Here is a 27,160-nt window from a genome sequence, read left to right as displayed (position 1 = left end):
TTTGTCTTTTCTCTGGGCCGGGATGGGATGATCCCAGGTGATGGGATCAGGCGTAGGAAAATCGCTTTAGTGGCTGAAGGAGGAGGGGTCAGAGGGGGGGAGGGGGGGACTCAGGGGTCGGGGGGGAGGGGGGGTTCAGGGGGGCAGGACTCCCTCCCCCATGTGCCCATCCCCCAAGGGCTCCCACACCAGTCCTGGAGGGGCGGCCAGGCCTGGGCATGAGAGGGAGAGAGTCCCGAAGCCTGAGGGCGGGAGGGGGCTGAGGACCCAGAAGCGGACCCTGGCGCTCCGTCCGGCCTTCAGTGTCGGGGAGCTTGGGCAGTCCCTGGGGCTGGGCCTCTGATGGAGCGTTTGGGTGGGCAGTTCCCGAGGGCCCGGGTGCCTGGCCTTGTTGCTGTCGGGGTGCTGGGAACCCCGAGCGGGGCCCCTTCCCTGCCTCCCCGGCGCCTCCATGCGCTGGCCCCGCCGCCGCTGTCGCCCTTCTGAGGCCCGCCCCCGCGCCAGACTCGGGGGCTGTCGGATCCATGGGGACCTGAAGGTCCCCCCGGGGATGGGGAGGGCCTCTGGCGCCTTAGGCCGGCCTTGCCCCTGCTGGGGCCCGGGGACGCCTGCCTTTTTTGAGAGGAGGAGCCGGCCCGAGCCAGCTTGAAGAGGGAAGCAGCGGGGTCCTTGATGAGGAGGACTGGAGCCCGGAGGTGAGACCCAGGCCCCAGAGTCCCGGCCGACTGTGCCGCTGCGCCCCGGGCTCTCCCAGAGGGGCAGAAGGCAGGCTCCGCCCTCGAGGGGCTCTCCTGGAGGGGGGAAAGGAGCGGGAGTGTCTGTGCCCAAACTGCTGTAAGCAGCCCGAGCCCGAGTTTGCCAAGAAACCCCCAATAGGGTCAGGAAGAGTCAGACAGGACTGGGAACCACAGCATAAATTCGAAGTAATCAACGGGGGGAGGCCCTAGAATTAAGAGGAGTGAAAAGGGCTTCCTGGGAAGGGGTGGACTTTGATGAAGACTCGAAGGGAGCCGGAGGCTTGGCAGGGACGGGCCGGAGGGAGTGCCCGGAGCCAGGAGTGCAGGGTCTTGTCCGGGAGGCCGGTGCTCTGCGCCCCCAACCCCCCAGTCCAAGGCGGGCTCAGGGAGTCAGCGAGACCCGGAGAGGGGAGTTTGGTGGGGAAGGGCTTTGAGCGCCAAACGCAGTTTTACTTTTGACCTTGAAGTTGATGGAGGAGGGGGTGACACGGTGTGGAGAGACTTGAGGCCCTCGGGTGGCTGATCTGGGCCTGACCAAAGTCGGGGCTGGTGGATAGAGAGAAGGGGTCGCCCCTGAGAGATGTCGTAGCCGTGGAAAAGGCAAACTTGGCAACCGACTGGCAGAGGGGGAGGAAGGAGGGCTCCAGGAGAGGCGGGCCCAAAAAGGGGGGGAGGGGAGTACAGGAGCTGGAGGGAGACCCTAGGATGGGGGGGCTCTAGAAAGTGGGGGAGGGGAGGGAGGGCCCCAGGGGAACACAGGATTTATAGAATAACCCCAGGGCCTGGAGGGATGGGCCGCCTTGGGCCTCCTCAGGAGAGCAGAGGATTGGGGAGGCCTAGAACTGAGGCCCTTTGCTCGGACTTTCTAGTCTAGGCCTTGTTAACTCTAATGTCCCGGCCCTGGCAGAGCCCAGGCTGGCGGGGCCCAGGGCCTGCCGTGACTCTCCCCGCCTCCAGGGGGCTCCAAGCATTTGTGCCCCTCAGAGGCTCCCTTCCCGTGCAGCGGCCGACTGTGGCCTTGATTCCTTCTCCTAGACTCCCAAGAAGCGGAAATCGGGCGGCGGCAGCGGGGGGCGATGTTTCCTGTCGCCTTCCGAAGCCCCGACCATAATTTGCCCCGGGCCTGGACAGCAGCCAGCATGTAAGTCATTTGGGGAGGGGGCTCTGACTGGGACTCAGGCGGGGGGGAGGGGGGCAAGGAGTGAGTCATAGGTATATGGGGGGTGTTGCCTGCCCCTGGGATATGGGTGAGGGGGCAGGTTGCACGGTCTGTGATGTGGGCAGGGGGCTGTGGCTTCCATAACGTAGCCCCCTGGGCCCTGCTCTGAGGGGAGCTGTTTCCGGGCTGATTGGGCACAGGGCGAATGCGTGGCTGCTCGTGGGCCTTGGAGATCCTGCCCTGGAGCCCCTGGCTGGCGCTGGCAGCACTCTGATTGTGCCGGCATTTTCCTTAGACCTGTGACCCCTGGGGGCTCCCGAGCCCCGGCCCTGGGCGCTTGGCCTTCTCGCCTGTGATTTAGAGAGAGGGAGCCCAGCCCAGGGTCCCGAGCTCTCTCTGTCCTTCCTCAGATCGACCCTTAGGTTAATCAGCCCTGGACTCTTGGTCCGTTCGTCGAGCCCCAGGCCCTTACCCCTCGCCCTTCTTCCCTGTCACGCCAGCAGTGGGTGGTTTCCAGCCCCCTGGCCAGAGCCCTCGCACTTCCTCCTTGGCCTGTCATCGCCCCCGGGCACCCCGTTCCCCTATTCCTCCCTGCCCCCCGCCCCGACCTTCTCCTCCCCTGGCCCTGGGTCCTGCCCCAGCCCCAGCCTGTCTCCCCGCGGGTTCCTACTTCCCCACCTCTTCCTTTTGTTCTCCCAGGATCATACCTGAGGAGTCTTGCTCACTGGACCCTCCAGAACCCCTGCTCTCCACCTGCACCCCAGTGACCCTGCCCGGGCCCCCCTCTGCGGGCTCTCTTCCCCCTGCCCTCCGTTGTCGTGGGCCCGGGCCGTCCGCCCTCCAAACCCTGGACCCCTGGGGCCCCTTTTTTGGTGAAGAGATAGGGGTCAGGCGGGTTCGAAATGAAACTGGGACCAACCCAGAGTCCAGGCGCCCCCCCCTTTCCAGCCAGACCGGCCTTGCAGTTCTGGCGCGCCTTTCCCCCCCCGAGTGCCCTCCCTCCCCATTTTTACCTCTTGGGACCTGCCTCCCTTTGAGACTCAGATCACCTTCCCTGTCCCCCACCCCCCACCCCTCCCGTGTGGCATTTTGTGGCAGAGTGCAGGCCCCTGAGGGCGGGGCCGCCTCCCTCTCTCCCTGAGCCTCTGGCACCACGGGCTTGCTGATTGGCTGCGGCGGGTTCCCCCGTCCCCCGGTAGGACACCGACGGGCTGTAGCACCGCTTGGCCACAGGGCAGTGAATTTGGGGGTCAGAACCCAGTGGGGGGGTTCCAGACCGAGGAGCCTGGAGTCAGTGCCGTCCCGCAGGCCTGCAGCCCCCTGAAAGGCTGGCCGGAACGGGGGCCGGGCCGGTTGGGGGACCCCGCGCCCCCCCCCCAACCCGGGCCAAATCTCGGCAATCATGTTAATTTAGAGCCGTTGGCCCCCCATCTCTTTGGAAATATATTCGACTGGTTTAAAATGCATTAGCTTGCTAGAAATTCATGAAAGTCGGCGCCCGCTGCCCAGAGGAGGCCGCCAATTCCCGGTCGGGTCCTTTGTAGCCCCTCTCCGAGAGGGGTTGGCCCTTTCCCGGGCCCCATCCTTCATTCTCCTTAAAAATCGCTCTCCGGCTTCTGCTCCCACTGTCCCCATTACCGTCTGGCGCGGGCTCCGCTTCATTGAATATTGTGATTACCCCTGGGGTCAGGATGGGCGCGCAGCCAAGCCCTCATTTGGAGCTGCCGCTCCTGGAGAGACTCCACCTGGTCCCAGTGAAAAATCTGTGTCTTGGGGCAAAAGGTGGTAATTGATGCGCTGGAGCCCAGCGTGCCAGGAACGGAGGCCACTGGACACGGAGCCAGCCGGGGAATCCGGGTTAAAGCTGCCAGGCCGCTGACTAAGGAGGTTTAGGGGCCAGCCCCTGCCCAGCTTGTCTTCCCTCAGAGGGTCCTTGCCTGGGACCGGAGAACTTGGGGGGGAGGGTCAAGGTGGAGGCCTTAAGGTGTCTGTGTCTCTCCCCAAACTCCCGCTCTCTTTCCCACTCCCGTCACCCCCATCAAAAAAAAATGCAGCCGGGTGAGGGGTCAGAGCCATATTCTGTTCTATTTTGCACGTGGGAAGATTGTGGCTTTCAGGGCATGGTAGGACAGGTCTGGAAGGAGCCTTGGAATTGTGGAGGCGGGGGCAGGCTACCTGCCGTGAAACTGAGGACGTTCCCCCAGCCCGAGGAGCGCCATGGAAGTGACGGCTGCAGCCCAGCCTTGGAAGGCCCCATCTGACCAGAGAGCCCAGTCGTCCCAGCAGCCCCTTTCATTGGACCCTTTCTGCCTCAGGCGTGCCAGGGGGCAGTGCCCATCTCCGGCAGAAGAAGGAGGTTCCAGTGAGTGCCCATCTCCCAGAGAAGAGGTTGCGGTGCTGATGGACGGTGCCCAGCTCCCACAGGAGGGGTTAGAGGTGCCAATGGATCATGCCCAGCTCCCACAGACAAAGTTGCAGTGCTGACGGGTGGTGCCCATCTCTTTCAGAAGAGAGAACTCCCAATGAATGATGTGCATCTCCCAGAGAAGAAGCTGGGGCGCTGATGGATGATACCTGTCTCCCGCAGAAGAGGTCAGGGGTGCCCATGGACGGTGCCCATCTCCTGCAGAAGAGGAAGAGGACGGTGCCCATCTCCTTCACAAGAGGGAGGTACCAACAAGTGGTACCCGTCTGCAGAAGAGGCCAGGATTGCTGATGGGCAGTGCCCATCTTCTCTAGAAGAGGGTTGGAACTCAATTCAAGACCAATCCAGGAATTCTACAGATAACCACTGATTCCTCTAGAATGGGGCCTGATGCGCCCTCTGCCGGTGTGAGAGCCAACATCACCCCACACACACACACACACCTGTGTCCCAGTGCTGAGCACAGTGGTGCCCTCCAGGGCTCGGCGGGCCCCTGTCCCCTGGAGGCCTGGGCTCCATCACCCCCTGTGGGCCTTGGGCAGAGCGGGCTGAGAGGGAGACCACAATGGTGCTGGGAGGCGGTGGAAGCCACACCAGAATTCCCAGTTACTTTGTTGAGTATTAAAATTAGTAATGCCAGGTCTTTGTTCTCAAAGGGGTCCATGATGTCAGGGAAGTGACGCCATGACCTGCAAATGAATCATATTGGGGTGAGGGGGGCTTGGCAGGTCGCCGGCCTCATTTTCCAGGGGTCAGGGATCAGGGATGGTTGGAGTGGCCGGATGAGCCACATTCCGGTTTTGGGAAATGCTTCCAGCCCTTGCAGCTGCCCTGGGAGGGGCCGGGTGCTGCTCTCATCTCCACACTATAGGTGAAGGGGCTGAGGCAGAGAGGAAGGTCACACAAGGGCCTGAGCTGCCACCTTCCCTGCTCTGCCTCACACTTGTCCGCCCACCTGGGACCTGCGTGGGGGGGAAACAAATACCTCATGCTCGCCGGTGCATTTTTTGGGTATTCCGGGAGGTCGCTGCTCTGGCCAAATGTACTGGGCCCCCCCTCAGAGGTAACCGTGGCCGGCCACTAACCTGCCTTGTGTCCTCCTCCCCTCCAGGAGGCGTTTATCCGGAGCATCTTGTCGAAGCCCTTCAAAGTCCCGATCCCCAATTACCAAGGTAAGTGGCAGGACCTCCCTCCCGTGGGGCAGAGGCCGGGGCCTGTCCTGCCGTCGCCGCATTGGCCGTGGGAGGGCTACGTAGCAGGCGCGTCCCTGCTTCCGTGTGCCCCGGGATGCGCCGGGAGGTTTATTCCCTCCTCATTGGGAGCAAGAATCTGGGAAAGGAAAGGAGGGTGGGGCTTACGGAGACCTGGGCCCAAGTTCTGCCCCAGATACTTATTAGCCACGAGACACGGGCAGGGAACAATGCGCCAAGACGCTCTCCTCCTGGAGACAAAAGCGGGGCCTCGAGAGGGTGGGAGACATGCTGAGGGTCCCACAGTGGGCCCTCGAATCCCGGTCCTTGGGCCTCAGTTTCTTCCTTTGTGAAACGGGGATAACAACTACCCAGGGCTGGTGGTGAAGTGAGACATTCATGTAGAGTGCTCCCAAACCAGGGAACATCGTGGAAGTCTTGTTCCTTCTGCCCGTTGGTCACACCTGTGCCTAGGCGGGAGGAAGCACCAGCCCCTCCCAGAGGCCTCTGCTGTGGCTGAGAGCCGCAGTCACTCCTGGACGTCACTTCTGGGCCCAGTTTCTCCCCCGTGGGGCGGGGCATCCACCGGACAGTTAGACCCGACCCGTCTCCGGGCTAGGTGGCGCCCCCCCTTGGCCTGGGAGAGGGGGCCACACCTGAGGGTCCCTGCTGGCAGGGGGGCCACAGTGCCCTTCTCCCGTGACCCTTCCCCACCGTGGGGCAGCATGTTTTGTGGGGACAAGAGACGGGAAACCAGGCGGCCCAGTCAGGGGAGCGAGGCCAAGGGGTGACGGCCTGGGGAAGTGGGTCCTGCAGAGGAGAGAGCCCCAGGCTCCCCTGCTCCCCCTCTGTCCAGAAGTGGGGCTGGGGCTGCACAGGCTTCGAGCCCTGGCTTGGTCTGTTTGAGGGACTGTCTTTCTTTGCTGTGATGGGGGGAGGGGTGTGTGCAAACCTGGGGAAACGAGAGAAGTGCCAGTGCGGGGGAGGAGCTGCTGGCCCCCTCCCCAAAAAGCCGCCCTGCCACCGGTGACCTTGCCTGTGATTGCTCGCAGGACCTCTGGGCCTCCGGGCCTTGGGCATCAAGCGGGCGGGGCTCCGCCATGCCCTCCACGACCCCTTCGAGGAAGGCGCGCTGGTTCTGTACGAGCCGCCGCCGCTGAGCGCCCATGACCAGCTGAAGCTCGACAGGTGAGTGACAGGTGGGGCAGGGCAGGGCGCCGTGTGGGAGGGCCGGCCCAGCCTCTGGCATCAGGCGGGGCCCTTGGGTGGCTCCGGGGCCCCCACTCTGTGTGCTCCGGGCCACTGGCTCCCGAGCTGGCTCCGAAAGGCTCTTTTCTTTGACCCTCCTGGGGGTCTTCCATCCCTCGGTTTGACGCTTGCTGGAGTGTAGAGTCTCTGCAGAAACTCCCTGCTGGGCTGGGAGCTCCAGGGGGCTGGGCCATGACTTGGTCCTCCCAGGTCCCCCCCAGCCCTCAGCCGGCTGCTCTGGGCCTGATAGGCACAGAGAGAGTCAGGGCTAAAGGACCCGGGCAGGGCCCAGGAGCGGGGTGGCCAGACCCCCTCTGCCCCTCCAGAGGCCCCGATGGAGTTTTATGTCTGGTTCTGGGTGCTTTGTGGGAGTTCCAATGGTGAGTGGGAGGGGCCAGAGCGGGGGGGCGGAGCGAGCCTCAGTGAGAGAAGTGGGGGTAGAAAGGTTGGAGACGAGGAGACCGGGGAGACCAAGGAGACTTTGGGGAGACTGACCATTTCTTCGGGCTGGCCCGTGGAGGAGGGACTAGGAGCAGGGAGGCTGGAGTCAGGAAGGACCCTCCCCTAGGAGGCGGATTTTGGGGGAAGGGGCTGCTCGGGTCCCTGTCAGCAGGCCGGATACTGCCCTCAGGAGAGCCCCTGGGGGCTGAGACGGGTGACTCTGAGGGAAGGGGGGCGAATTGTGGGTTCCGGGTCTAAGGGGGAGGCGGCCATAACAAAGAGCCAGGGACAAACCAGGTATACAGTGGCTGGCCTGGAGGTACCAGCCAGAAGGCCCAGAATTAGGGGGGATTGGGAAAGGCTTCCTGGAGAAGACGGGATTTCAGTCGAGAGGTAGAGATGAGGAGGGAGGGCATTCCCAGACGGGGGGACCCAGGGAAAGTGCCCAGAGCCTAGAGATGGAGTCTGGTGGGGGGGACAGCCTGGAGCTCATTGGCACTGGGTGGGGGGGAGGGGAGTGGGGGCAGGGGAGCTGGAAGAAGAAAGGTGGAAGGGACCAGCTGATAAAAGGCTTTGGGAGCCAAGCAGAGAATTTTCTCTGCTTCTGGGGGTGCTCGGCAGTCACTGGAATTAATTGATAGGAGGGAGGCGGGAGGTGGTGGGAGGTCAGACCTGAACTTTAGGGGCAGTCACTTTGGTGGATGAGTAGAGGATGGAGGAGGAGGGCCCTTGGTGGTCTGGAGGCAGGGAGGCTCATGGCTGTATCCCAGGCTTGAGGTGACGGGGGCCTGCATTAGGGTTGGGCCCGCATCAGGGGAGGGAGTTTTATAAAAGTAGAAACTGGGGCTTTGAAGGAAGGCAGAGAGAGTAAGGAGTGGGAGGCGCCAGCTCTCCTGGGGGCTGGGGGCTGGGGGGTGGTAGTGCCCTTGCCAGTCATAGGGAAGTTAGGAGGGAGGGCAACAGGCTCAGTTTGGGATCTGTCGAGTTCAGGTCTTCCAGTTGCAGACGTCTAGTAGGCAGTGGGAAACTGAGGTCAGGGGAGATTAGGGCCTGATAAGTAGATCTTGGGATCACTGCATTGAGACGATCCCCAAGTGAAATGTAGGTAGAAAGCAGAGGGCCCGGGACGGAGCCCTGGGTGACCCCAGAGTTACAGGAAGCAGAATGGGGGTTCTGGGAAGGGCAATGTGAGCCTCTGGGGGCACTCACAAGGAAGTGGGTGCACTGGGCAGTGGTGGCAGCAGCAATACGGGGTCTGGGAGTGGCTAGGGATGGGAGAGAATGGGAGACCCGGCAAAGGCAACTTGGCATCTTCTCATTTCCTAGTGATTAGTTCAGGGTCTGGCACCCAGTAGGTGCTTAATAAATGTTTATTGACAACTGGCCATTTTTAAAAGAATTTAAATTTAAAAGAAAAGGATCTTCCTACCTGGTGATTTTCTTTTTTTAGATCCGTAGTCTTACTTTCCCACCCCAGGCACAGTTCCGGGCAGGTGAGCGGCCCAGGGAGTCGCTGTGAGTTGCCCCAAGGCTGCACCAGATTCATATAATGAGTGTGTTTTAGGGGACACATGGGCAGGGCCCCAGCGAGGGCTGGAGCACAGAGTGGCAGATGGGCCCCCAGGGAGGCTGTGATCATCAGGTCGTGCCCTCTGACCTTGTAGGCAGGAGCTGAGGGCTCCCTGGTATCCAGGCAGGGAGTGGTGAGATCCAGCCTGTGCATGAGGAGGATGAGGTGCCAGTGGTGGGAAGGCCCAGTGATGATGAAGGCTGCTCAGGCAGAGGCTGTGGAGAAGCCTTTAGCTCTTGGGGAAGTGTGAGAAAAAGGCAGGGAAAAGGTGGACCCGCCCCCATCCACAGTCTATTTTCTTTGACCTGTTTTCTTAGGGAGAAACTCCCTGTCCACGTGGTGGTCGATCCCATTCTCAGCAAGATCTTACGGCCCCACCAGAGGGAGGTAAGTGAAGGGAGGCGGCCCTGGGCCCGGGAGCTGGGCCCAGAGTCCCGCTGGGATGCTTGGGGGTGCAGCGCTTGGCTTCTGGGCCTGCCTCTGGTTCTGAGTGGCCTGTGACAGGGCACCTGTCCTCCTCAGGGTGTCAAGTTTCTCTGGGAGTGTGTGACCGGTCGGCGCATCCCCGGCAGCCATGGCTGCATCATGGCGGACGAGATGGGCCTGGGCAAGACCCTGCAGTGCATCACGCTGATGTGGACGCTCTTGCGCCAGAGTCCTGAGAGCAAGCCGGAAATCGACAAAGCTGTGGTGGTCTCCCCCTCCAGCCTGGTCAGGAACTGGTCTAACGAAGTGCACAAGTGGCTGGGGGGCCGGATCCAACCCCTCGCCATCGATGGGGGCTCTAAAGAGGAGATCGACCAGAAATTGGGTACTGACCGACGGTCATGCACAGACCCCTTTGGCTAGGTTCCTGTCCCTTTTGTTTGGGGGGGAGGGGGCGGCAGGGCTGGAGATGGCGAAGAGAAAGAGGCTCTAGGAGGGAGGAGACATTTCTGCCCTAACCCAGCAGTTTTCCTCGTGAGGCCAGTTTGGCCCCAGGACAAGGGACCCTCCACTAATCTTCTGGGAGTCCCCTCGTGCTCTCCCTCTGACTGCGCTGTCTCTCTCCTCCTCCGCCCCACCTCCCAGGCAGCTTCATGAACCAGCGGGGCTCCAGGGTCCCCTCGCCGATCCTCATCATTTCCTATGAGACGTTCCGCCTGCACGCTGAAGCCTTGCAGCGAGGGAGCGTGGGGCTGGTGATCTGTGACGAGGTAGGCGACGCCCCCTTCTGGCTGGCATCGGGCCTTCCGAGAGCCCCCCACGCAGGGCCCAGGGCCGGGGCCGCCCTCTGGGAGGGTGTAAGCTGAACTGGGGAGGGTGAAGGATGCAGCGGAACCGTGTATTCCTGAGCAGGGGAGAGACTCGGCTGCGCCCCAGGGGCCTCAGTTTATGGGCGAGCAGAGTGGGGGGGGGGGGGGGGGGGGGGGGGGGGGGGGGGGGGCTTGGCGGGCAGGTGCAGACTTTTGGTTGGGCTCACTCCTAGGCCGGAGCCAGGGGCCTTGGGCAGAAATAGGGATGTCTGGGTTACCCTGGGGTTAGAGGGAAGCTGGTGCTCTCTGTTTCGGGGGACGAATTTGAGGTGTCTGTGTGACATGCAGGCAGGAAGGGGCCGGAGCCTGGGGGGCGTTTGAGGCTGGACATGCAGTTAGGGCACATAGCTCTTGGGGGTAAGAACGGCGTCCATCTCGGTGTTCCTTCTGGGCAGGATGTTGTGCACCAAAAAGGCAGAGAAGGGAGACCTTGGCATGGGACATTTCCCACCGTTATCCAGCTAGGAGAGAATGTAAATTTCTGCTAGAATTACTCAGCAATCGCCCTTCACTGAGGGCCTGGTCCAGTCTCTCCCTTCCAGGCCTGGGATTTCCAGTCTGCTCCGACCCAAGGCTTTGGCTGCTTGATCCAAGGGGTGGGGAAGAAGCCAGGACAAGCTTGGGGGCTTTTAGCGGCAGCTCCTGAGCCTGTTCTTGGTTCTAGGGCCCCCTCCCAGCTCTTGTCATGTCGAGCTTGTGGTCTTCTAAGGCCTTCAGATCTGTTTTCAGTTGACCTGAAACCTTTCCATCTCATGAAGCCGATTTGTTTTAAACCCAGCATAGGACGCGCATTTGCCCCTGCCGTAGTTTTCTCCCTGATTTGGCCCAGGGCTGAGAACCGCGTGTTGGTTTTTTAGGGCCACAGACTCAAGAACTCGGAGAACCAGACGTACCAGGCCCTGAACAGCTTAAACACGAGCCGGCGAGTGCTCATCTCGGGGACCCCGATACAGAATGACCTGCTGGAGTACTTCAGCCTGGTGCACTTCGTGAACTCTGGCATCCTGGGTGAGCCCTGCACTCGGCCGGTGGAGGCCCTGGCCTTTGTCCCAGGGCTGGGCCTCCTGAAGCACCTCTGCTCTCTGGGGGACACCCGCGATGGCTGTGGGACCAAAGACCCCGGTCCCCGTGGAAGCTGGCTGCCTCTCCCTGGAGGGCTTCCTCCCGGGCCAGCTGCCCCCAGGAGAGACAGAGGGCACTGGAGGAGTGGCTGTGGCCATGGGCAAGGCTGGCTTCTTGCCTGTAGGATGACCATTGGGCTGGGCTCTTGGGTCCCTCCCGGTTCTCTGGGCTTAAGGGGAGGAAGGACAAGGAAGTTTCACAGGGCGGGCTTCCTCCACCTTGCTGCCGTCCTTAGGGGGCTCCGCAGAAGCCAGGGCTGCCCTCGTGGTTCTGGGCTGTGCACTGACAGGGGGAGGGCTGAGCCTCGTCTGTCTGAGGGCTGCAAAGGGAGCCACCCGGGCCGCCCGCTGACTGGGTCTGTCCTGCGGCACCAGGGACTGCCCAGGAGTTCAAGAGGCACTTTGAACTGCCAATTTTAAAGGGTCGAGATGCAGACGCCAGTGAGGCAGCCCGGCAGAAGGGCGAGGAGCGCCTGCGGGAGCTCGTCGGCATCGTGAACAGGTAACACTCCTGGGCCTGCTCATCTGCTTGAGGGGAGGGGTCGGCTGTCTGAAGCCTTGTCCCCCACAGGGACAGCTCCCTCCCTCCCTGACTGGGGGACGCCTTTCTCTGGGTCTTTGGCCCAGTGGAGGAGGGGGCATTCAGGGGGCCCCAGCCTCTCGGGAGTGAGGACTGCTTGCCACTTTGGGTGCCCACCTGGTGCCCATGTCCCCCCCCGTGTGGCCCCAAGAAGCTGCCACATGTCCAGCAGCCACATCCTGCTAAAACCGTCTGGACAAGGGGAGGACAAGAAAGGCAAAAACCATTGGCTGGGAAGACACATGGGAGTAACTATGGGCCAACCCATAGCGGGTGACCGTCTCACCGGGGAAGCCCGAGCAGTCGGGGCCCACCCAGAGCGGCAGCTCGAGCTGCCGGTCCACAGATGGGGCTTTCCGGGGGTCGGCTGGGGCAGTGTGGGGGAGTGGGGGCCGTACTGGACCTCCGTCGGAGAGATTGCGGGCTGTGCTCACTCTGAGCTTCGGCTTCCTCCTCTGTGAAGCCTGCAGCGTCTGCACGGGGGCTTCGTGAGGCTAGGGAGGGGAGGCTGTCGGTTCCCACGGTGGCTCAGCCTCTTGGGGCTCGTCCCAGGCGTGGGCCACTTCCCAACGTTCCTGGTGTCTCTGGTGCAGGTGTCTGATTCGGAGAACCTCGGACATCCTCTCCAAGTACCTGCCGGTGAAAATTGAGCAGGTGGTCTGCTGCAGGTACATGGTGCGCCAGCCCCCACACCTCAGCCTGCTCTCCTGGAGCCCCCAAATCAGGGGGCTCCCTTGTGCCAAGGGAGCCACTAGCTGCAGCCTGGGCCATGTCCCGACCATCGAGGGCTGGGATTGCCGGGGCCATTTGGCTGGTGACCAGCCCTGGTCCTGGGTCCCCCCCCCAAGGGTCCACGAGAAGCCCCTTGTTCCTCTCAAGGTCTAAGGACAGACACGGGTGTCTGACAATGGGAGGGGGGGCGTCTTCAGTCTGTGTGTGGCCTTGGGTTTCTGTGCCTTGGTGTCTCCAGCCCCAAAGGTATGAGGGGCCCTGCTGCCTTCGTACCCCCCTGCTCCCCCCAATGCGCAGGCCTGGGCCACCAGGCCCCCAGAGCCCCGAGCTGGCCCTTGTGCCCAGCCACCGCTCAGGGCCTTCCTCCACCTGGGCTCTTCTGGGCCACAGGCTGACCCCGCTGCAGGCTGAGCTGTACCGACGATTCCTCCAACAAGCCAAGCCAGCGGAGGAGCTGAGAGAGGGCAAGATGTCCGTGTCGTCCCTGTCTTCCATCACGTCCCTGAAGAAGCTGTGTAACCGTGAGTGGGGGGCCCGCAGGGGCTCTGCGGCCATTCTCCTCTGTCCCGCGTGGGTCTCTCCTGGGATCCTCTCGCTGCTCAGCACTGCCCCCCCTCATGTCCCCCCACTCCCCGACACTCCCAAGTGGACCTGAAGGCCCGGTGACTCACAGCCAGGGGGGCAGCAGTGGAAGCAAGGCCACAGGAGCTTAGGAGGACCCGCCCTGCGTCAGGCTCTGTGCTCAGGCAGCGGCGATAGAGAGCCAGTGTGGGGCCAAGAAAGCAGGCAGGAGGCTTCTGGGAAGGTGCCAGGGTGGGCATCCGGAGAGCCTGGTGCGGGGTGGGCAGGGGGGCCGGCCACAGTCTGTGAGGCGGCTTCGGGAGTCACCCACTTAGCCCCAGAGTCTGGGTCCGCTCCTGGGTCCTCCCTGGCCTGTAGGCATCTCAGACGGAGGTCCCAGAGGCCCCAGCTTGTCCCGCCAGCCTCCTGGCTTTACAAGCCCTTGGCTCTAGATTCTGGTCTCTTCTTCCCCCCCTAGCTCAATCCCAGCCTAGACCCCCATGACCTCCTGCCTCCATCCTCTCCCCTCCGTCTATCCCGCACCCGCTGCCAGAGCATGGTCCTCCTCCCACCCCTCCCCCTACTCAGTCAGTGCCCAAGGTACCCTGGGATGCCCCCAGCAGTGCTGGCCATGGAGGGCTCAGGGCTGGGGCCCGGGAGCTGGCCTGAGTGCTCTGGCCGTTCAGACGGGGATGGAGCCCTCCCGTTGGGCCTCTGCAAGGGGACAAGGCTGGAGTAGGACTTGGGGGATGATAGCCGGGGGTCTAGCCTGTAGGCGCTTGCCAAGGGGATGCTTCTGAAGAGTGTCCTGACCTCTCAGACCCAGGCCTGATCTACGAGAAGTGTGTAGAGGAGGAAGAAGGCTTCTCGGGAACCCTCGATTTGTTCCCCCCTGGCTACAGCTGCAAGTCGGTGGAGCCGCAGCTCTCGGGTTAGTGTCCGGTCATCTTGGGGGAGCCTGAGTTTGGACCTGAGTCTGTGGCCTGGTCCCCACAGGGCCCGTGGGGGCGGGAGAGGGTGGGCAGGCAGGCAGGATCACACGATCCCCATCGCTGAGCAGGGAAGCCGGTCAGGCTGAGGCCTGGGAAATGTGAAGCTTGGGTAGGAGAAGCGCCCTTGGTTGGGATGCTGGGGCCTGGGTTCAAGTTCCAACTCTTGCCTGTATGGCCTCCCTCCTTTCCCCCCCCTCCCCCCCGAATTTTAGGTGTTTTTCTATAAAATGGGAGGTTGACCAGCTTCCTGGCTAGCCCCGATCACCGGCCTCCCGGCCTTTGCCTTTGTGTGGCATTGCAGGTCCTTGTGTGGCCTGAACCTCGGTCCCCACAGGGCGGAAGGGAAAGGAGGGGAGGGGAGAGGCCATTGCCATAGGGGGTGGGTCTGGGCACTCCAGGGGGGAGGGGGCCCCTGCAGGAGCTCCTTTGATGGGCAACACTGGCAGCCATCGGGGGGAGGTGGCTTGAGGCCATGGACACCTGACTATGGCCTGCCCTGTTTAGGGGCAGAGCCTCGGGGTTCCTGACTCGCCTCCTGGCTGGCACACAGTAGGTGCTTAATAAGTGTTTGTTGATTTCCTAGCTGGAAGGAACTTGAGAGATCCTCTAGTTCAGGACTTCTTGACCTTTGTTGTGGCCTGGGCCCCCTTTAGCAAGGCAGCCTGGGAAAGCCTAAGGGACTTTCAGCATAAATTGAAAATGCATAAAGACTTGAAGGAAATGTCCGGTTTCAGCCTGGACGGAGGTGAAAATAAAAAGCTATCCCATGCAGATTCATGGAAGCCACCCCTCCCCCCAGTCTCTCCATGCTCCCTGACCCAGCCCCAGCCCGAGGCTCAGGGACCTGGGGATGCGGGCACTGACGGCAGAACCAGGGCGGGCACTGTCCCTGCTGCCAGGCCTGCCCCTGGCTTCTTGTCTGGATGTCCCGGCTCTCCAGCTGTGCTTTCTTGAATGCACTTTGTGGGGGACGCTGGGCCTGGGCCCCTCCGCCAGGGGGCTTGGCCATGTTCGGCTTGGTGAGGTCGCCCTGCTTGGCTCTTTCCCCAGGGAAGATGCTGGTCTTGGACTATATCCTGGCCGTGACCCGGAGGACCAGCAGTGATAAGGTCGTGCTGGTGTCCAACTACACCCAGACCCTGGACCTGTTTGAGAAGCTCTGCCGGCTCCGGAGGTGCGTCCCGGAACCTCCGTGGGCCGGCCTGGCCTTGGTCAGCTTAGCTTGGGATGGGCCTGTGGCTCTAGGGCTCAGACCCCCCCTTTTGGTAGAGTCCACTGTTTGTCTCAGGGCCCAGGATTGGGTCGAGTGGCCTCCCTGGGGCTGGTCAGTCTTGGGACTGGCAGGGAGCCAGGACTGGTGTCTCGGGACCTCGGCCTCCCGGGCACTGGGGGAGCTTCTTCCACTGAGCAGGCACCTCCTGCTGTAGACTTGCATCTGAAAGGGTCTCCCTTTGTCCTGGGGCCAAGCAGAGCCGGTCTGACTATTCTGTGACTGCCTCCCGTGCTTCTGAACAACTTCCTTGGTGGACGTCTGACGGGCTCCCCTCTGTCACTGTCCTCCTAACATTCCTGCTTCCCTTGTGCCCTGTCAATCAACCCGTGAAGAAATGGGGCCCAGGATCTATCTGCTGTGACGTGGCAGAGGGGACATCGTTTGTCTTCTCAGCACATGGCAAGGCCCAGCCACCGCATCCCTGTCCCCCTGTCACCTTTCTGTGATTATGGCCCCTGACCTTTATCTTTTCCTCTGCCCATGGCCCAGATATCTCTATGTGCGGCTGGACGGCACCATGTCCATCAAGAAACGAGCCAAGGTTGTGGAGCGATTCAACAACCCTTCGGTGAGCGGGCAGGCTGACCCATCCCAGAGCTGGCCCCTTGCCAGAGTGGGGCGGGGTGGGCGGCACTGCTGATGTGTGCTCAAAGGAGTCCCCCGAGGCTTGGGGGCCTGACCCACAGACACAGAGGTGGGCTTGAGACAGACCGGGAGGGAGGGAGGCCCCAATGCCAGGGTCAGGCTTGTTTGCTATAGTCCCAGGCTGGGGCACCCTGGGCAGGCCTGGATCTGAATTAGCAAGGCTGCAAGTGGGCCCCTGCCCCTGGATCATCTACACCGAGTCCTTCTTGGTCTTCCAGCCCAGGCCCCCTCATCAGGAAAGGACTGGAAGAAAAGACTTGGGAGGAGGGGGCCATCCCTTTGGGACCAAAAGGATATCCTGGGGCAGGGGAAATCAATTTCCTGGCCCTCAAGGGACAGATCGAGGTGTTGTAGAGCCGATTTGTGAGGTAGTGAGCTCCCTGTCAGAGGGCCTCAGTGCCTTTCACGTAACAAGTGGGCCAGGACTTGGCACGGCCCTTCCTGCTCACTTCCAGTTGAGGGCAGGCTCCTCAAGGGGATGAGACTCTACGGCAGTGGTTCTCAAAGTGTGGTCTAGAGAAGCCTGGGGATCTCTGGATCCTTTTTAGAGGGTCTACAAATTCAAAAATAGTTTTTATTTCCAATATGGTAAATGTCTATAAATAGAATCCAGATAAACAAAAACTCTTTGGCGAGATCCACAGTCATTTTTAATAGGATAAAGAGACTGAAAACAAAAGTTTGAGAACCACTGCTCTACGGTCTCTCTGTAGGGGGCCCTGCAGGCTGTCAGGACACTGTCTCCATAGAGCTCTGCAGCCCAGCATGCTGGGACAGGCTCCTCTCCTCTCTGTCTCCCCAGAGCCCAGACTTCATCTTCATGCTGAGCAGCAAGGCTGGTGGCTGCGGTCTCAATCTAATTGGGGCCAACAGGCTCGTCATGTTTGATCCCGATTGGAACCCCGCCAACGATGAGCAGGCCATGGCCCGTGTGTGGCGTGACGGCCAGAAGAAGACCTGCTACATCTACCGCCTACTCTCGGTGAGCCCTGCTGGCCCTGGTGGGCTTGGGGGCACCTGGGCTCGGTATCCCCTTCCTAGGTACCTTCGGGCTCCCGCCATCTCAGGGTGACCTGTGGAGGTCACACACGAGCCTCCCTCTGTCCTGTGTCTCAGTCAGAGACCCCCCACGTGGGAGATGGATGATGAGGCTGGGGCTGAGCCTCCCACTCCCTCTGCTTCCAGGCTGGGACAATTGAGGAGAAGATCTTTCAGCGGCAGACTCACAAGAAGGCCCTGAGCAGCTGTGTGGTAGATGAAGAGCAGGACGTGGAGCGTCACTTCTCTCTGGGGGAGCTGCGGGAACTCTTCACCCTCAATGAGGTCACACCCAGTGACACCCATGACAAGTAAGGAGGCAAGGGGAGAGCCCGCTGGATCCCAGGAGGTGAAACCCGGGCATGGAGGGGGCACACCCCACTTGGGGCTGGGGTCCCGGAAGCAGGGATGTGCTCCTGGGCGCTCTCTGTAGCCTGCCACAGGTCCTGGGTCCGGGGCCAGGGTGTTGTGGGCTGGGGGTGCCAAAGCCCATCTGGTTACATCACGTCATGTCTCTACAGACTGCGCTGTCGTCGCTGTGTGAACGGGCGCCAGGTCCGGCCGCCGCCTGATGGTTCAGACTGCACCTCTGACTTGGCCCAGTGGCACCACAGTGCGGACAAGAGGGGGCTCTCAGATGAGGTGTTACTGGCAGCCTGGGATGCTGCTGTCACCTTTGCCTTCCACCAGCGCTCTCATGAGGAGCAGAGGGGACTTCTTTGAACCTTGGGACTGGACTGGACCTGGGGAGGCCGGAACTGGGCTGGACCTGGTGTGGTTGGAGCAAGAAATGGGCCTGGGGATTTGGGGGGCTGGGGCTGGACTGGGGGGAGCCCAGGGCCAGGCTGGGCCAGGCCATTGAGTAGCTGGGCTGGGCAGAAAGCCTGTGCTTGCTGCCCCAGCTAGGGCTGCCCTGCTGCACCGCTCCCTGCCCCTGCCGCTCGTAAGCTGGGAGAGGAGTCACCCATGTGGCCAGGAGGCAGGGGTATGCAGAATAGATTTTTTTTATTTTTAGAAATGTAAAAAAGGCACAGAAATAATAAAGGCATTAAAAACTCTCTGGTGGCAGAGTCAAGAGCATGGGGTGGACTCCAGGTGGGCCATTCCTGGGGAGAGAGGTGGCTCTGGGGGTGTTTCCTTTGATCCTTGAGCAGATAGAGGCTCTGCCTGTCTCCTCTTACCCTGCTGAGGATGAAGTCAGTGACCTGGGCCAGAACTTGGGCCTCTGGTGCCATGCTCTACCCCCCAAGCTCTGCTGGGAGCCAGGGTTGGAGGGAAGTGTGGCTGGAATCCTGTGGATCCTGGCCTATGGTAGGGACTTCGAGAAGGCCAGTCACATCATACCGACATAGTCGGCAAAGGCCTGGGAGGAGTCCCACGTGTCACTAACCACACTGAACGTGGCCCGCAGCCGGCCAATGGCCTCCTCGGCCATGCTGGGATCCTGGTCCAGCCAGTTCTGGAAGAGGCAGAGGTGGCCGAAGGTCCCACGGTTTGGGTGGCTCTGCTCCAGCTGCTTGGCAAATTCAAGGAGCCCGTCTGGCTTGATGCAATTGGAGCTGAGATGGAGGAGAGAAGGTCGGCGTCAGGAAGGGGCCCTGAAAGAAGGGGAGGTGGGGCTGGCTCCCCCACTCCAATCACATACCTGATGTCCAGCTGGCAGAGAGAGGAGGAGGAGTCACTAGAGAAGATCTCAGCCAGGGCCACGAGGCCTGAGCTCCCTGGAGAAGGAGAGAGGCTAAGTCTCCCAGGAGGCCAAGCTGCCCGGCCCTTTCCTGGATCAGCCCTGGCCAGCCCCACACTCACCAAGGCGGTTCCCCGGCACCCGGAAACTCTTCAGAGTGGAATTGCTTTTCATGGCTGTGACCAACTTGGGCAGAAAGTGGGTCCGGCGCTTCTCCAGCAGGCGGCAGAAGGACAGGGTGAGCTCTGTGGGAGAACCAGAGGGGAGCTTGGGCTGACCTGCTCTCAGGCCACAGTTTCTTGTCCCATGTTACAGAATTTAGAGCTAGAGAGGAGATAGAGGCCACTGAGTGCCACCCCTCATTCTACTGATGGGGAAACTGAGGTACAGAGAGGGTGACTCGCTAGTAATAAGCATGCTAGTGGGTTTTGACCCAGATCCTCCTGATTCTCAGTCCCTTGCTTCCGCCCCTCCTGGCCCATTCCCATTTCTTCAGCTCACCTCGAAGGCTGGGGTCCTGGAGCAGCAAGAGCACCTCCTTCTGGCAGTCAGCAAGATTCATGTCGTGGAAACTCAGCTTCTGCAGGGCTGGGTTGCATTCTGAGGGGTGGAGGGACAGGACAGACAGCCTTTGAGGCTGAGTGGGGCAGCCCACACTGGGGCCCCCGAGTCCTCCCCGCTGGGTCCGTCCCATCCCCCGTGCAGGGTGATACCTCGCAGTGTCTGAAGCACCAGCCCCAGTTCCTGGGGAGAGGTGAAGGTGGCACTGTCCAGGGCCAGCTGCTGCAAGGCAGGCGATGCCTCCAGGACCTGGCACAGGCACTTGCTGGCCTGCGGCCTGCGGGGAAAGCCCAGCTCCAGCTGCTTCAGGCAGTTCTCTGCCAGAAAGAGAGGAAGGGTGGAAAGTTGCAGGCCCCCAGCCTCGGCCCCCAGGACAGTCGGCTTTCTTCCCCTCTGGCCAGGTGGGCCCTCGGCTGGTCCTGAAGCTCAGCCCCTACAGAGGAGAGGCTTTGATGGCACAAATGATGATCGAGGCAGCTCCACGCAAGAGGTTGGGCCCAGGTGCCAGGAGGCCACCCAGCCTTGGAGGCACACAGTGGGGCACAGAGCTCCCCAGAAGCTGCCGCTGCCCCTGCCCCTCTCTGAGCCTCATTCCTATCTGTCCCCCCCAACAGCCTCCAGGATCCCTTGCAGCTCTGTGGGACCTGTGGGATCTCACAAAGATCTCAGGAGTTTGTAAAGGACTCTGCACAGCCACAACTTAACACTCCAAGGGGACTCTGGAGGGCACCTTTGGCTCACCTTCCTTGTCCTGGGCGGCGTGCTTGGGATCAGAGGCTCCCGGCCTGCCCAAATCCCCGTTCCACAACCCCCTCACCTGGTATGTCCTCGTGCCGGGTCTCAGTACTAGAGCTGCCGGGGGCTCTGGGGCTGTCCTCTGGGCTCAGGTGGTCAATCCGGATGGCAAGGGTGTGCAGCCTGGGCAGGACTCTGAGGGTGGTGTGGGCCAGCTCCAGCACAGACAGCGGGGAGAAGAGATCAGTGAAGTGGAAGGAGCGGAGGCAGCAGCTGGCCTGGGCTGAGAGGGCCTGCAGACCCTCCAGCAGGTAGAAAATGTTGGAGCCTAGCCCTGCGGTGGAAGGAAGCAAGCACTTATTAAGCACCTAGTATGTGCAGGCCGAGCAGTGTGCTAAGCCATTTATAAATACCTCATTTGATCCTCATGAAACCCTTAGAGGCAAGCCCTGTATTATCGCTACTTTACAGATGAGGAGACTGAGGCAGTGAAATATTGCCTAGGGTCACACAGCTCCTCATTGTCTGGGACTGGATTTGAACTCGGGTCTTCCTCATGTCAGGCCCAGTGCTCTACCTACTGCCCCATTATGTTGTCCCAGTGGGGATGGCAATTTCAGGTCATGCTGGAGGCAGGGGTCCACCTCCATAAAAGGGGAACCTCGTGTAGGCTTTGGGAACAGAACAACCGGGAGCTCTTCTGATGGTTACTTGGTTCCAGATCCAGACCCTGATGCACTGGGGGAGGGAGAGTGCCCACCAGGGTGAGGAGGGGCCACGGGCCGGGCTGTGAACTGAGCTAGGAACAAGTTCAGAGACCAATAGCATGGGGGGTGGGGGGGGAGGGGGAAGGGAGGGGCTCCCAGCCTCCAGCTCAGTCCCAGTCTTGCACAGAACCAGAAGGGCAAGGGTTCCTCATTGAGAGGAGCCTGCACGTCAGTCCCATTGAGCTGGCAGTTTTCTAGTCAGCTGAAAGTCTACTGGGACTTTACCTGGAGCCAGCCCTCAGGAGAACTCCGCAGAACCAACTCAGGCCAGCCCAGGGGGCGGTAATTCAACCTTACTCCCCACGTGACCCCCACTTTAGGAGCGTGGCCCCCAGTCTGAGTGGGGGTCCCCGAGGGGAGGTCCCCGAGACCCTGGAGTAACATGAGACTCCGGATCCTAAGACAGACGCAGCACAACAGCCATTTCTCCCAGAGGTCCAGCATAAAGAGTCTGACTGCACCTCACGGTGGGACAAAGCCCACAAACTGTATCGGCTTCTTATTCCAAAGGTGTGAAGACCACGTTAGCTCCCTGGATACCTTAGAATCAGCCGGAGTCAGAATAAGCAAAAGTCCTTGGTCTTTAGGGGGAGAAGTGAAGGGAACGGACAAAGGATGTCTGTAACCTTCCTTTTCCTCCTCTACCGCCAAAGTGACTCTGGCTTGTCTCACTCCACCCCCTAATCCCTCCCACAATTCTCTGTATCCACCAAAAGACTGAGCCAGCACAGGATAGTGGGAAGGGCCATTTTCCAAGCACATGCCCATAGAGTGTTGTCCAATCGGTAATTAGCCCTAAGTGCTCGGCTGTTCGACCTCAGTGCATGAACTCGGAAGAGTTTCAGCCCTTTACACAAAGGGGCCAGATGGGTGATGGCTTCAGCCACCTCTAACTTTCATGAATCAGCTGCCGTGGCTGGTGCCGTGCCGTGGGACATGCGGACAAAGAGCGATCAGCGGGGCAATCATGCAGACCCTCCTCCCCTCGGGCTTCCCGGCAGAGACGCCTTACCGTTATAGGAGAGGGTGAGCTTCTCCAGGGACACCCAGGAGCGCAGCAGGTGGCACAGGACGAGCGTTGATTCCGTGGACAGCGGGATGGTGAACAGCTCCAGAGAGGAGATGCTGCGGAAGCGCTGGGCGCTGTCCAGAGAGGGCAGGTCCCTGCCACCGGGCTCCCACACCCCCGAGGGCTCTTCCTGCTCCTCTTTTTCACTGGCAATGAGGAAGACAAAGTCGTAGAGGTCATCTGGCTCCGTACTGGACCCCTGCCAGGGGTGGGAGCAGGAACTTTTCCTCCCGGGAGTCGCCTGGGGTGGCAGAGGCGAGCTGGCCGGAGTCTGAGGACTCTCGGGGCCCGTTTCCCCCAGCGTCCGGCTCTCCTGCACTAGCATGGCCTGTTCTTGAGCTTCCCTGGCCTCCGTCTCCCACCGAGTGGCCATCAGGGCGGCTGCCGACCGCTCTGCCGTGTCCCAGCGTGGCCGGCCGGGCGCCAGTAAGAACGCGGACTCACCAGGGGCTGGGGCCTGCTCCGGGGAGTCCGCCCTACACAGGCTGCAAGGCCCGTCATAGGGGGCCGGCTGCCAGAGGCCTGCACTCATGGTGAGGATGAGGATGAAGAGGGCGGTCTCGGGCACAGGCCAGGAGTACATGGACACCTGCTGGACGGCCCCGTGGTGAATGAGTCGGTGCAGCAGCCTCCTCAGGGCCTGCTGAGCAGCTCCGTCTGAGAAGAGCAGATGCCGGAACTTGAGAGTGTGTAGGGAGCGGGCCAGGATCTCCAGGGCCTCACGCTGGGCCTCGGCCACCAGCTCCCCCACTCCCTGCAGCGCGTTGCAGATGGTGAGCTGGGAGACGTAGGGCGCGCTGTGCTGCAGGGCCGAGAAGCGGCTGTCCTGGAGGCGCCAGTCGCACGCCGGGTCTAGGGTCCCTCGGAGCACGTGGCAGAAGAAGGTCTCCAGGAACTTGGCCCGCCAGCAGGGCACACTCTGCGGCCCAAAGGGGAGGAGAGACAGCCCGTGAGCCGTGCCCCTCCGGTCATCCCTGACCCTGCCGTGTTCCCAGCAGGCACATCTTTGGGTGGGACCCTGGCAGGGCTGCCTTGCTGGCACATCTTTGGGCATGGCTCCTGTTCTCTCGGGGATGGATCCCTCCGGGTCCAGGACTGGAGCAAAAGTGTGTGGCGGAAGGGGGTCTGTATTCCCCAGAGGCATTCCCGCCCTGACCTCGGCTGTCAGGAGACAGCCTTAACCGCTGAATGAGCAGAGGGGCCCCGTCAGCCAAGCCCCAGTCAGTATGGCTCTGTAGCACCTCAGTGCCAAGGGGGGCTGGCAGAGGACCCTCCCTCACCTCAGAACGGGGAGGCCTGGTCCTCATCACATCGTCCCAGAGCTGAATCCAGATGGTCTGTGTAGAGAGGCCTGTGGGGGGCAGAAAGACCATGCGTCCTGTCATTCCAGCTGCCCCTCAGACTCCGCGCAGGAGCTCTCCCTGGCATCCAGTGGCACTCTCTACCACCCACGCCCCTGCTAGTGTCTCTCGGATCCCTCCTCCTGGAGAATGAATATAGGGACACCCAGGTATGCCCCCTATTCCCACAGCCCTACGTCCTACCCAGGTGAAGGTGGCCATTACTGGTCAGGGGGCAAAGCCAACCTCTCCATTTGGGGTAAGGATGCTGGCTCACCTTTCTTCTGGGCTGCTTGCTCAGCCCTCTCCAGGTAATATATATTGAGCAGTGGTAAGATGCCTTGAAGTATGGGAGCCGGAAGGCCTGGGAAAACCAAGACAGAATGCTGGGCTTGTAGGCGGGGCCTTCTCCACACATCTGTTTCCCACCCCTAGGAGGGGTCCTTGGAGATGCCCCCTCTGCATCTATTCCAGCCTTCTAAGACTCTTCTGGTGAGGAGCAAAAAGCTCCTCAGCTATAAATGGAAGCCAGCAGTTGTCCTGTGCTCCCTCCTGTCTCCTCCTCCCTTCCCTCCAAGGCTCAGGAGTAAAGCTCAGCTTTGGCACTCCCTCAGTTCCCAGCTCATCAACTCCTGGCACTCCAGGAGGCTTTCCTGACCCTTCCATCCCCCCTCTCCCCCATGACTGTCACGAAAAGCTGGAGAAGGTAGCCAAGAAGGATGGGCTTCGAGGCCCTCCGTGGGATCTGGTGATGAGTGACTTCGTTGTGTGACTTTTGGGGGAGCATTCTGGGTGGATGAGGCTGGAAGCCAGAGGGAAAGGAACCTGAGGAGGAGCTTAGTTATAAAGGGATGGAGAGAGAGAATGAGTGGGGATGGAGACTCAGGGGAGGGGCTCTGGGAGAGAGGGAGTGGGGATCAAAGAGGCGGTCAGCCAGAGGAAGACCCAGGACGAATGGAGGCCCTTGTACAGCCAGAGGAGTTTGTGTGGGCCAGGAGAAGGGGCTCTTCTCTGAGACAAGTGAAGGAGGAGACAGTGGCGGAAGGCATCCAATGAGGGGAAATCAAGGAGTGCATAAAGGGAAGGAGAAAGGAGGTTTGAGGGATTTTTAAGAATCCAAGCCATTCCCCAGTTGGTAAATGGTTATAGGATATGAACTGACAGTTTTCAGATGAAGCTCTCTATAGGCATACGAGAAAATGTTCTAAGTCACTACTAAAATCAAGACAACCGAGGTATCGTGTCACACTGATATTGGCTGAGAAAATGATGACAAATTTTGGAGGGGATGTGGGAAAACTAATGCATTGTTGGTGGAGTTGTGAATGGATCCAACCATTCTGGAGAACAATTTGGAACTATGTTCACAGGGCTATCAAACTATACATACCCTTTGATCCAGGAGTGTTTCTACTGGGCCTGTATCCCAAAGAGATCTTAAAGGAGGGAAAGGAATCCACATGTGCAAAAATGTAGCATAGCTGAATAACCTATGCAATGGAATATTATTGTTCGGTGAGAAATGATGAGCAGTTTGAGTTCAGAAAGGAAAGATTTACATGAACTAATGTTAAGTGAAGTGAGCAGAACCAAGAGAACACTACACAGCAACAACAAGATTAAGTGACGATTAGCTCTGTGATGATGGACATGGCTCTTCAACAATGACACGATTCAAAGCAATTCCAATAGACTTGTGAGGGAAAGAGCTATCTGCATGTACAAAGAGCACGATGGGGATAGAATGTGTGTGATCCACATTCTATCCCCATCGTGCTCTTTGTATTATTGTCTTTTTCGTTACTTGCTTTTTTTTTTTGCTCATTTTTTCCTTTTGGATCTGATTTTTCTTGTGCAGCATGATAAATGTGGAAATATGTATAGAAGAATTGTACATGTTTAACATAGATTGGATTACTTGCTGTCTGTGGAGGAGGTGGAGGATGGGAGAAAAATTGAAACACAAGACTTTGCAAGGGGGAAATATTAAAAACTATCTTTGCATAGAATTTGGAAATAAAAAGCTATCAAATTTTTTATTATAGTAACTTTTTATTGACAGAACCCATGCCTGGGTAATTTTTTTTACAACATTATCCCTTGCACTCACTTCTGTTCCGATTTTTCCCTCCCACCCTCCACCCCCTCCCCTAGATGGCAAGCAAAAAAGCTATCATTAGAAAAAAGAGAGAGAGACGCATCTCCATCCAGAAAGAGAACTATGGAGATTGAATGTGAATCAAAGCACATCACTTGCACTTTTTGTTGTTTGCCTTTTCTCTTTTGGTCTGATTTTCCTTGAGCAGCATGACAGATATAGAAGTATGTTTAGAAGAATTGCACATGTTTAACCTGATAGAATTGTTTGTTATCTAGGAATGGGGGGGGGGGGGGGGGAGGAAGGGGAGGAGAAAAATTGTGAACACAAGGTTTTGCAAAGGTGAATATTGAAATCTCTGGGGAAAAATACTATTTAGAATGAAAAACAAACCAAAAAGGAGACTGGAAGGGAAATGAGAAGGTTTGTGGAGAGAGTGGGAGTGATTAGGGAAACAAAAGGATTACAGAGCAGCAGGGAAAGCTCGGCTGAGGTTATCCAACATAAACCTGTAGTAGAAACTCTGGGTTCGTGGTTCAGCCACAAACGTGTGTGTAGCAATAGAACGGATGGGAAAAACCCTAATGTCAGAGTTCAGAAGGATCTCCAAAAGAACTAAAGGGCAAGAAGAAAGCTAGTGAGCTGTCGTACGGAAGGCTGGCAGGGGAGCGCAGCGCAGCCGGTGCAAGGGGCTGGACGGTGCAGAAGAGCAGGGCTTGGCATTAGAAGGCAGAGAGGTGAAATCGCCGCGGGGGATGGTCAGCACAAGGATGTCTGAGTTCAGGAGCACGAGCGGAACATTCACGGGGATGGTGGGATGGGGACGTAGCCTGAGGCGGGGGAAGGAGCGAACTGAGGAAAAGTAAGATCAGGCTTTTTGAGAGCGTGAGGAAGAATGGGGTATAATGGAGGTCTGCAGAGGACAAATGCCGGGTGTTGACGATGCATTTCAAAGGAGGAGAATCAGAAATGAAAAGGGGAGATCCAGAGTCTCCCCCCAATCGGAGGCGGAAAGAGAGGCCAGGGAAGCTGTGTCAGCGCGAGCGCGCTAGAAACCGGGAAAGGTTCAAGAGGCGAGTTTCGCCCCCCGCACAGCAGGAAGTCGGGGTGGATTTGCAGAAGGGAGTTCGGGAAGAGTTGGCTGGAGCGGGGTGAGAAGACGGACGGAGCTGCAATAACACAATCACTTCCGTGGGAAGGGTGGGAGGATGCCAAGCACGGGTGGACGCGGGCCTGGGAGGAGTTAGCCCCAGGAGTCCCAGGCGGGAGGTGCTGGCCCGCGGGGGGCGGGGAGGCCGGGCTCCCCCCAGGAAGTCGTCCCTCAGTTCCCGGCTCATCAGCGTCCTCCATTACGGGGGGGGGAGGGGGGGGGAGGGGCGGCCTGAGCTGAGCCCGAGCCTCCCCAGCGGGAGGCCCCTTTCCCGCCGGCTCGGGATTCTGCCTCAGTCCCCACGGCAACGGTGCCCACGCCCGGCTCTGGCTCCGATTGGGTGCCTCTTGTTTCCATGGCAGCGCTGCTTCCAGTCCCTCCAAGATCCAGTTTCCACAGCAACGGGCGGCCCGCTGACCCTCCCCCTCCCCGCGCGCCCACTTACCCCACACCCCACTCTCCAGGACGGCCATGTGGGCGCTCACGGCCCAGCCGCACAACACGAACAGCTCTGGGGGCCCGCTGGGCTCGGGGCCCCCCGCAGAGCCCCTTTCCCCGCCAGCGGCCTCCATGGGGCCGGCGGGCACGGGCGCCTCGCGGCTGGGCGCGGCCATGTTGGGCAGGGGCTCGCGCCTGCGCACGCGCGGGCACGGCGAGCGCCATCTTGGGTTAGGCCGGGGCGCACCACGGGCCACTCCGGGGGGAGGGGCAAAGGCCCCGCGCTGGGCAGCCCAGCTTTCTGCGTGAGA

At 60.2% G+C, this 27,160-nt stretch overlaps 2 protein-coding genes across 3 annotated transcripts; one reads left to right on the top strand and one right to left on the bottom strand.

The window, feature by feature from the left end:
- Positions 1–1,863: 1,863 nt before the first annotated feature.
- RAD54L (RAD54 like) lies at positions 1,864–18,061 on the top strand. 2 transcript variants are annotated; one of them, XM_031969191.1, is made up of 16 exons: positions 1,864–1,878; positions 5,433–5,493; positions 6,564–6,699; positions 9,088–9,157; positions 9,293–9,581; positions 9,842–9,966; positions 10,923–11,073; positions 11,562–11,688; positions 12,360–12,434; positions 12,889–13,019; positions 13,880–13,990; positions 15,102–15,225; positions 15,814–15,892; positions 16,772–16,951; positions 17,155–17,318; positions 17,529–18,061. In XM_031969191.1, exons 5-16 carry the CDS (start codon positions 9,356–9,358, stop codon positions 17,728–17,730), a joined length of 1,695 nt encoding a protein of 564 aa, XP_031825051.1. In that variant the 5' UTR covers positions 1,864–1,878; positions 5,433–5,493; positions 6,564–6,699; positions 9,088–9,157; positions 9,293–9,355; the 3' UTR covers positions 17,731–18,061. The 2 variants fall into 2 exon arrangements, with proteins under 2 accessions (XP_031825051.1, XP_031825050.1); XM_031969190.1 differs by lacking the exons at positions 1,864–1,878; positions 5,433–5,493; positions 6,564–6,699; positions 9,088–9,157 and having other exon boundaries at positions 9,491–9,581; positions 9,846–9,966.
- Positions 17,994–27,133, bottom strand: LRRC41 (leucine rich repeat containing 41). The gene is made up of 10 exons (XM_031969189.1): positions 26,857–27,133; positions 23,441–23,527; positions 23,104–23,174; positions 21,767–22,742; positions 20,070–20,321; positions 19,405–19,569; positions 19,193–19,291; positions 18,814–18,936; positions 18,653–18,728; positions 17,994–18,566 (listed from the first exon to the last, which is right to left on the bottom strand). The coding sequence occupies exons 1-10, from the start codon at positions 27,023–27,025 to the stop codon at positions 18,341–18,343; spliced, it is 2,244 nt and encodes a 747-aa protein (XP_031825049.1). The 5' UTR covers positions 27,026–27,133; the 3' UTR covers positions 17,994–18,340.
- Positions 27,134–27,160: the final 27 nt, after the last annotated feature.

The sequence above is a fragment of the Sarcophilus harrisii genome, chromosome 4 (assembly GCF_902635505.1).
Source record: "Sarcophilus harrisii chromosome 4, mSarHar1.11, whole genome shotgun sequence".
In the NCBI taxonomy this organism is placed as follows: Eukaryota; Metazoa; Chordata; class Mammalia; order Dasyuromorphia; family Dasyuridae; genus Sarcophilus; species Sarcophilus harrisii.
The sequence above is the reverse complement of the archived record's forward strand: the minus strand, read 5'-3'. Positions and strand labels throughout refer to the sequence as shown.

Excerpts from the sequence above, each read along its gene's own strand:
- RAD54L (XM_031969191.1), top strand. The coding sequence starts at position 9,356 with ATGGCGGACGAGATGGGCCTGGGCAAGACCCTGCAGTGCATCACGCTG. Across the intron at positions 9,967-10,922 it reads GGCTGGTGATCTGTGACGAG|GGCCACAGACTCAAGAACTC; the intron begins GTAGGCGACGCC and ends TTGGTTTTTTAG. Across the intron at positions 13,991-15,101 it reads GGTGGAGCCGCAGCTCTCGG|GGAAGATGCTGGTCTTGGAC; the intron begins GTTAGTGTCCGG and ends CTCTTTCCCCAG.
- LRRC41 (XM_031969189.1), bottom strand. The coding sequence starts at position 27,025 with ATGGCCGCGCCCAGCCGCGAGGCGCCCGTGCCCGCCGGCCCCATGGAG. Across the intron at positions 20,322-21,766 it reads GCTCACCCTCTCCTATAACG|GGCTAGGCTCCAACATTTTC; the intron begins GTAAGGCGTCTC and ends CTTCCACCGCAG. Across the intron at positions 18,729-18,813 it reads GGTGCCGGGGAACCGCCTTG|GGAGCTCAGGCCTCGTGGCC; the intron begins GTGAGTGTGGGG and ends CTCCTTCTCCAG.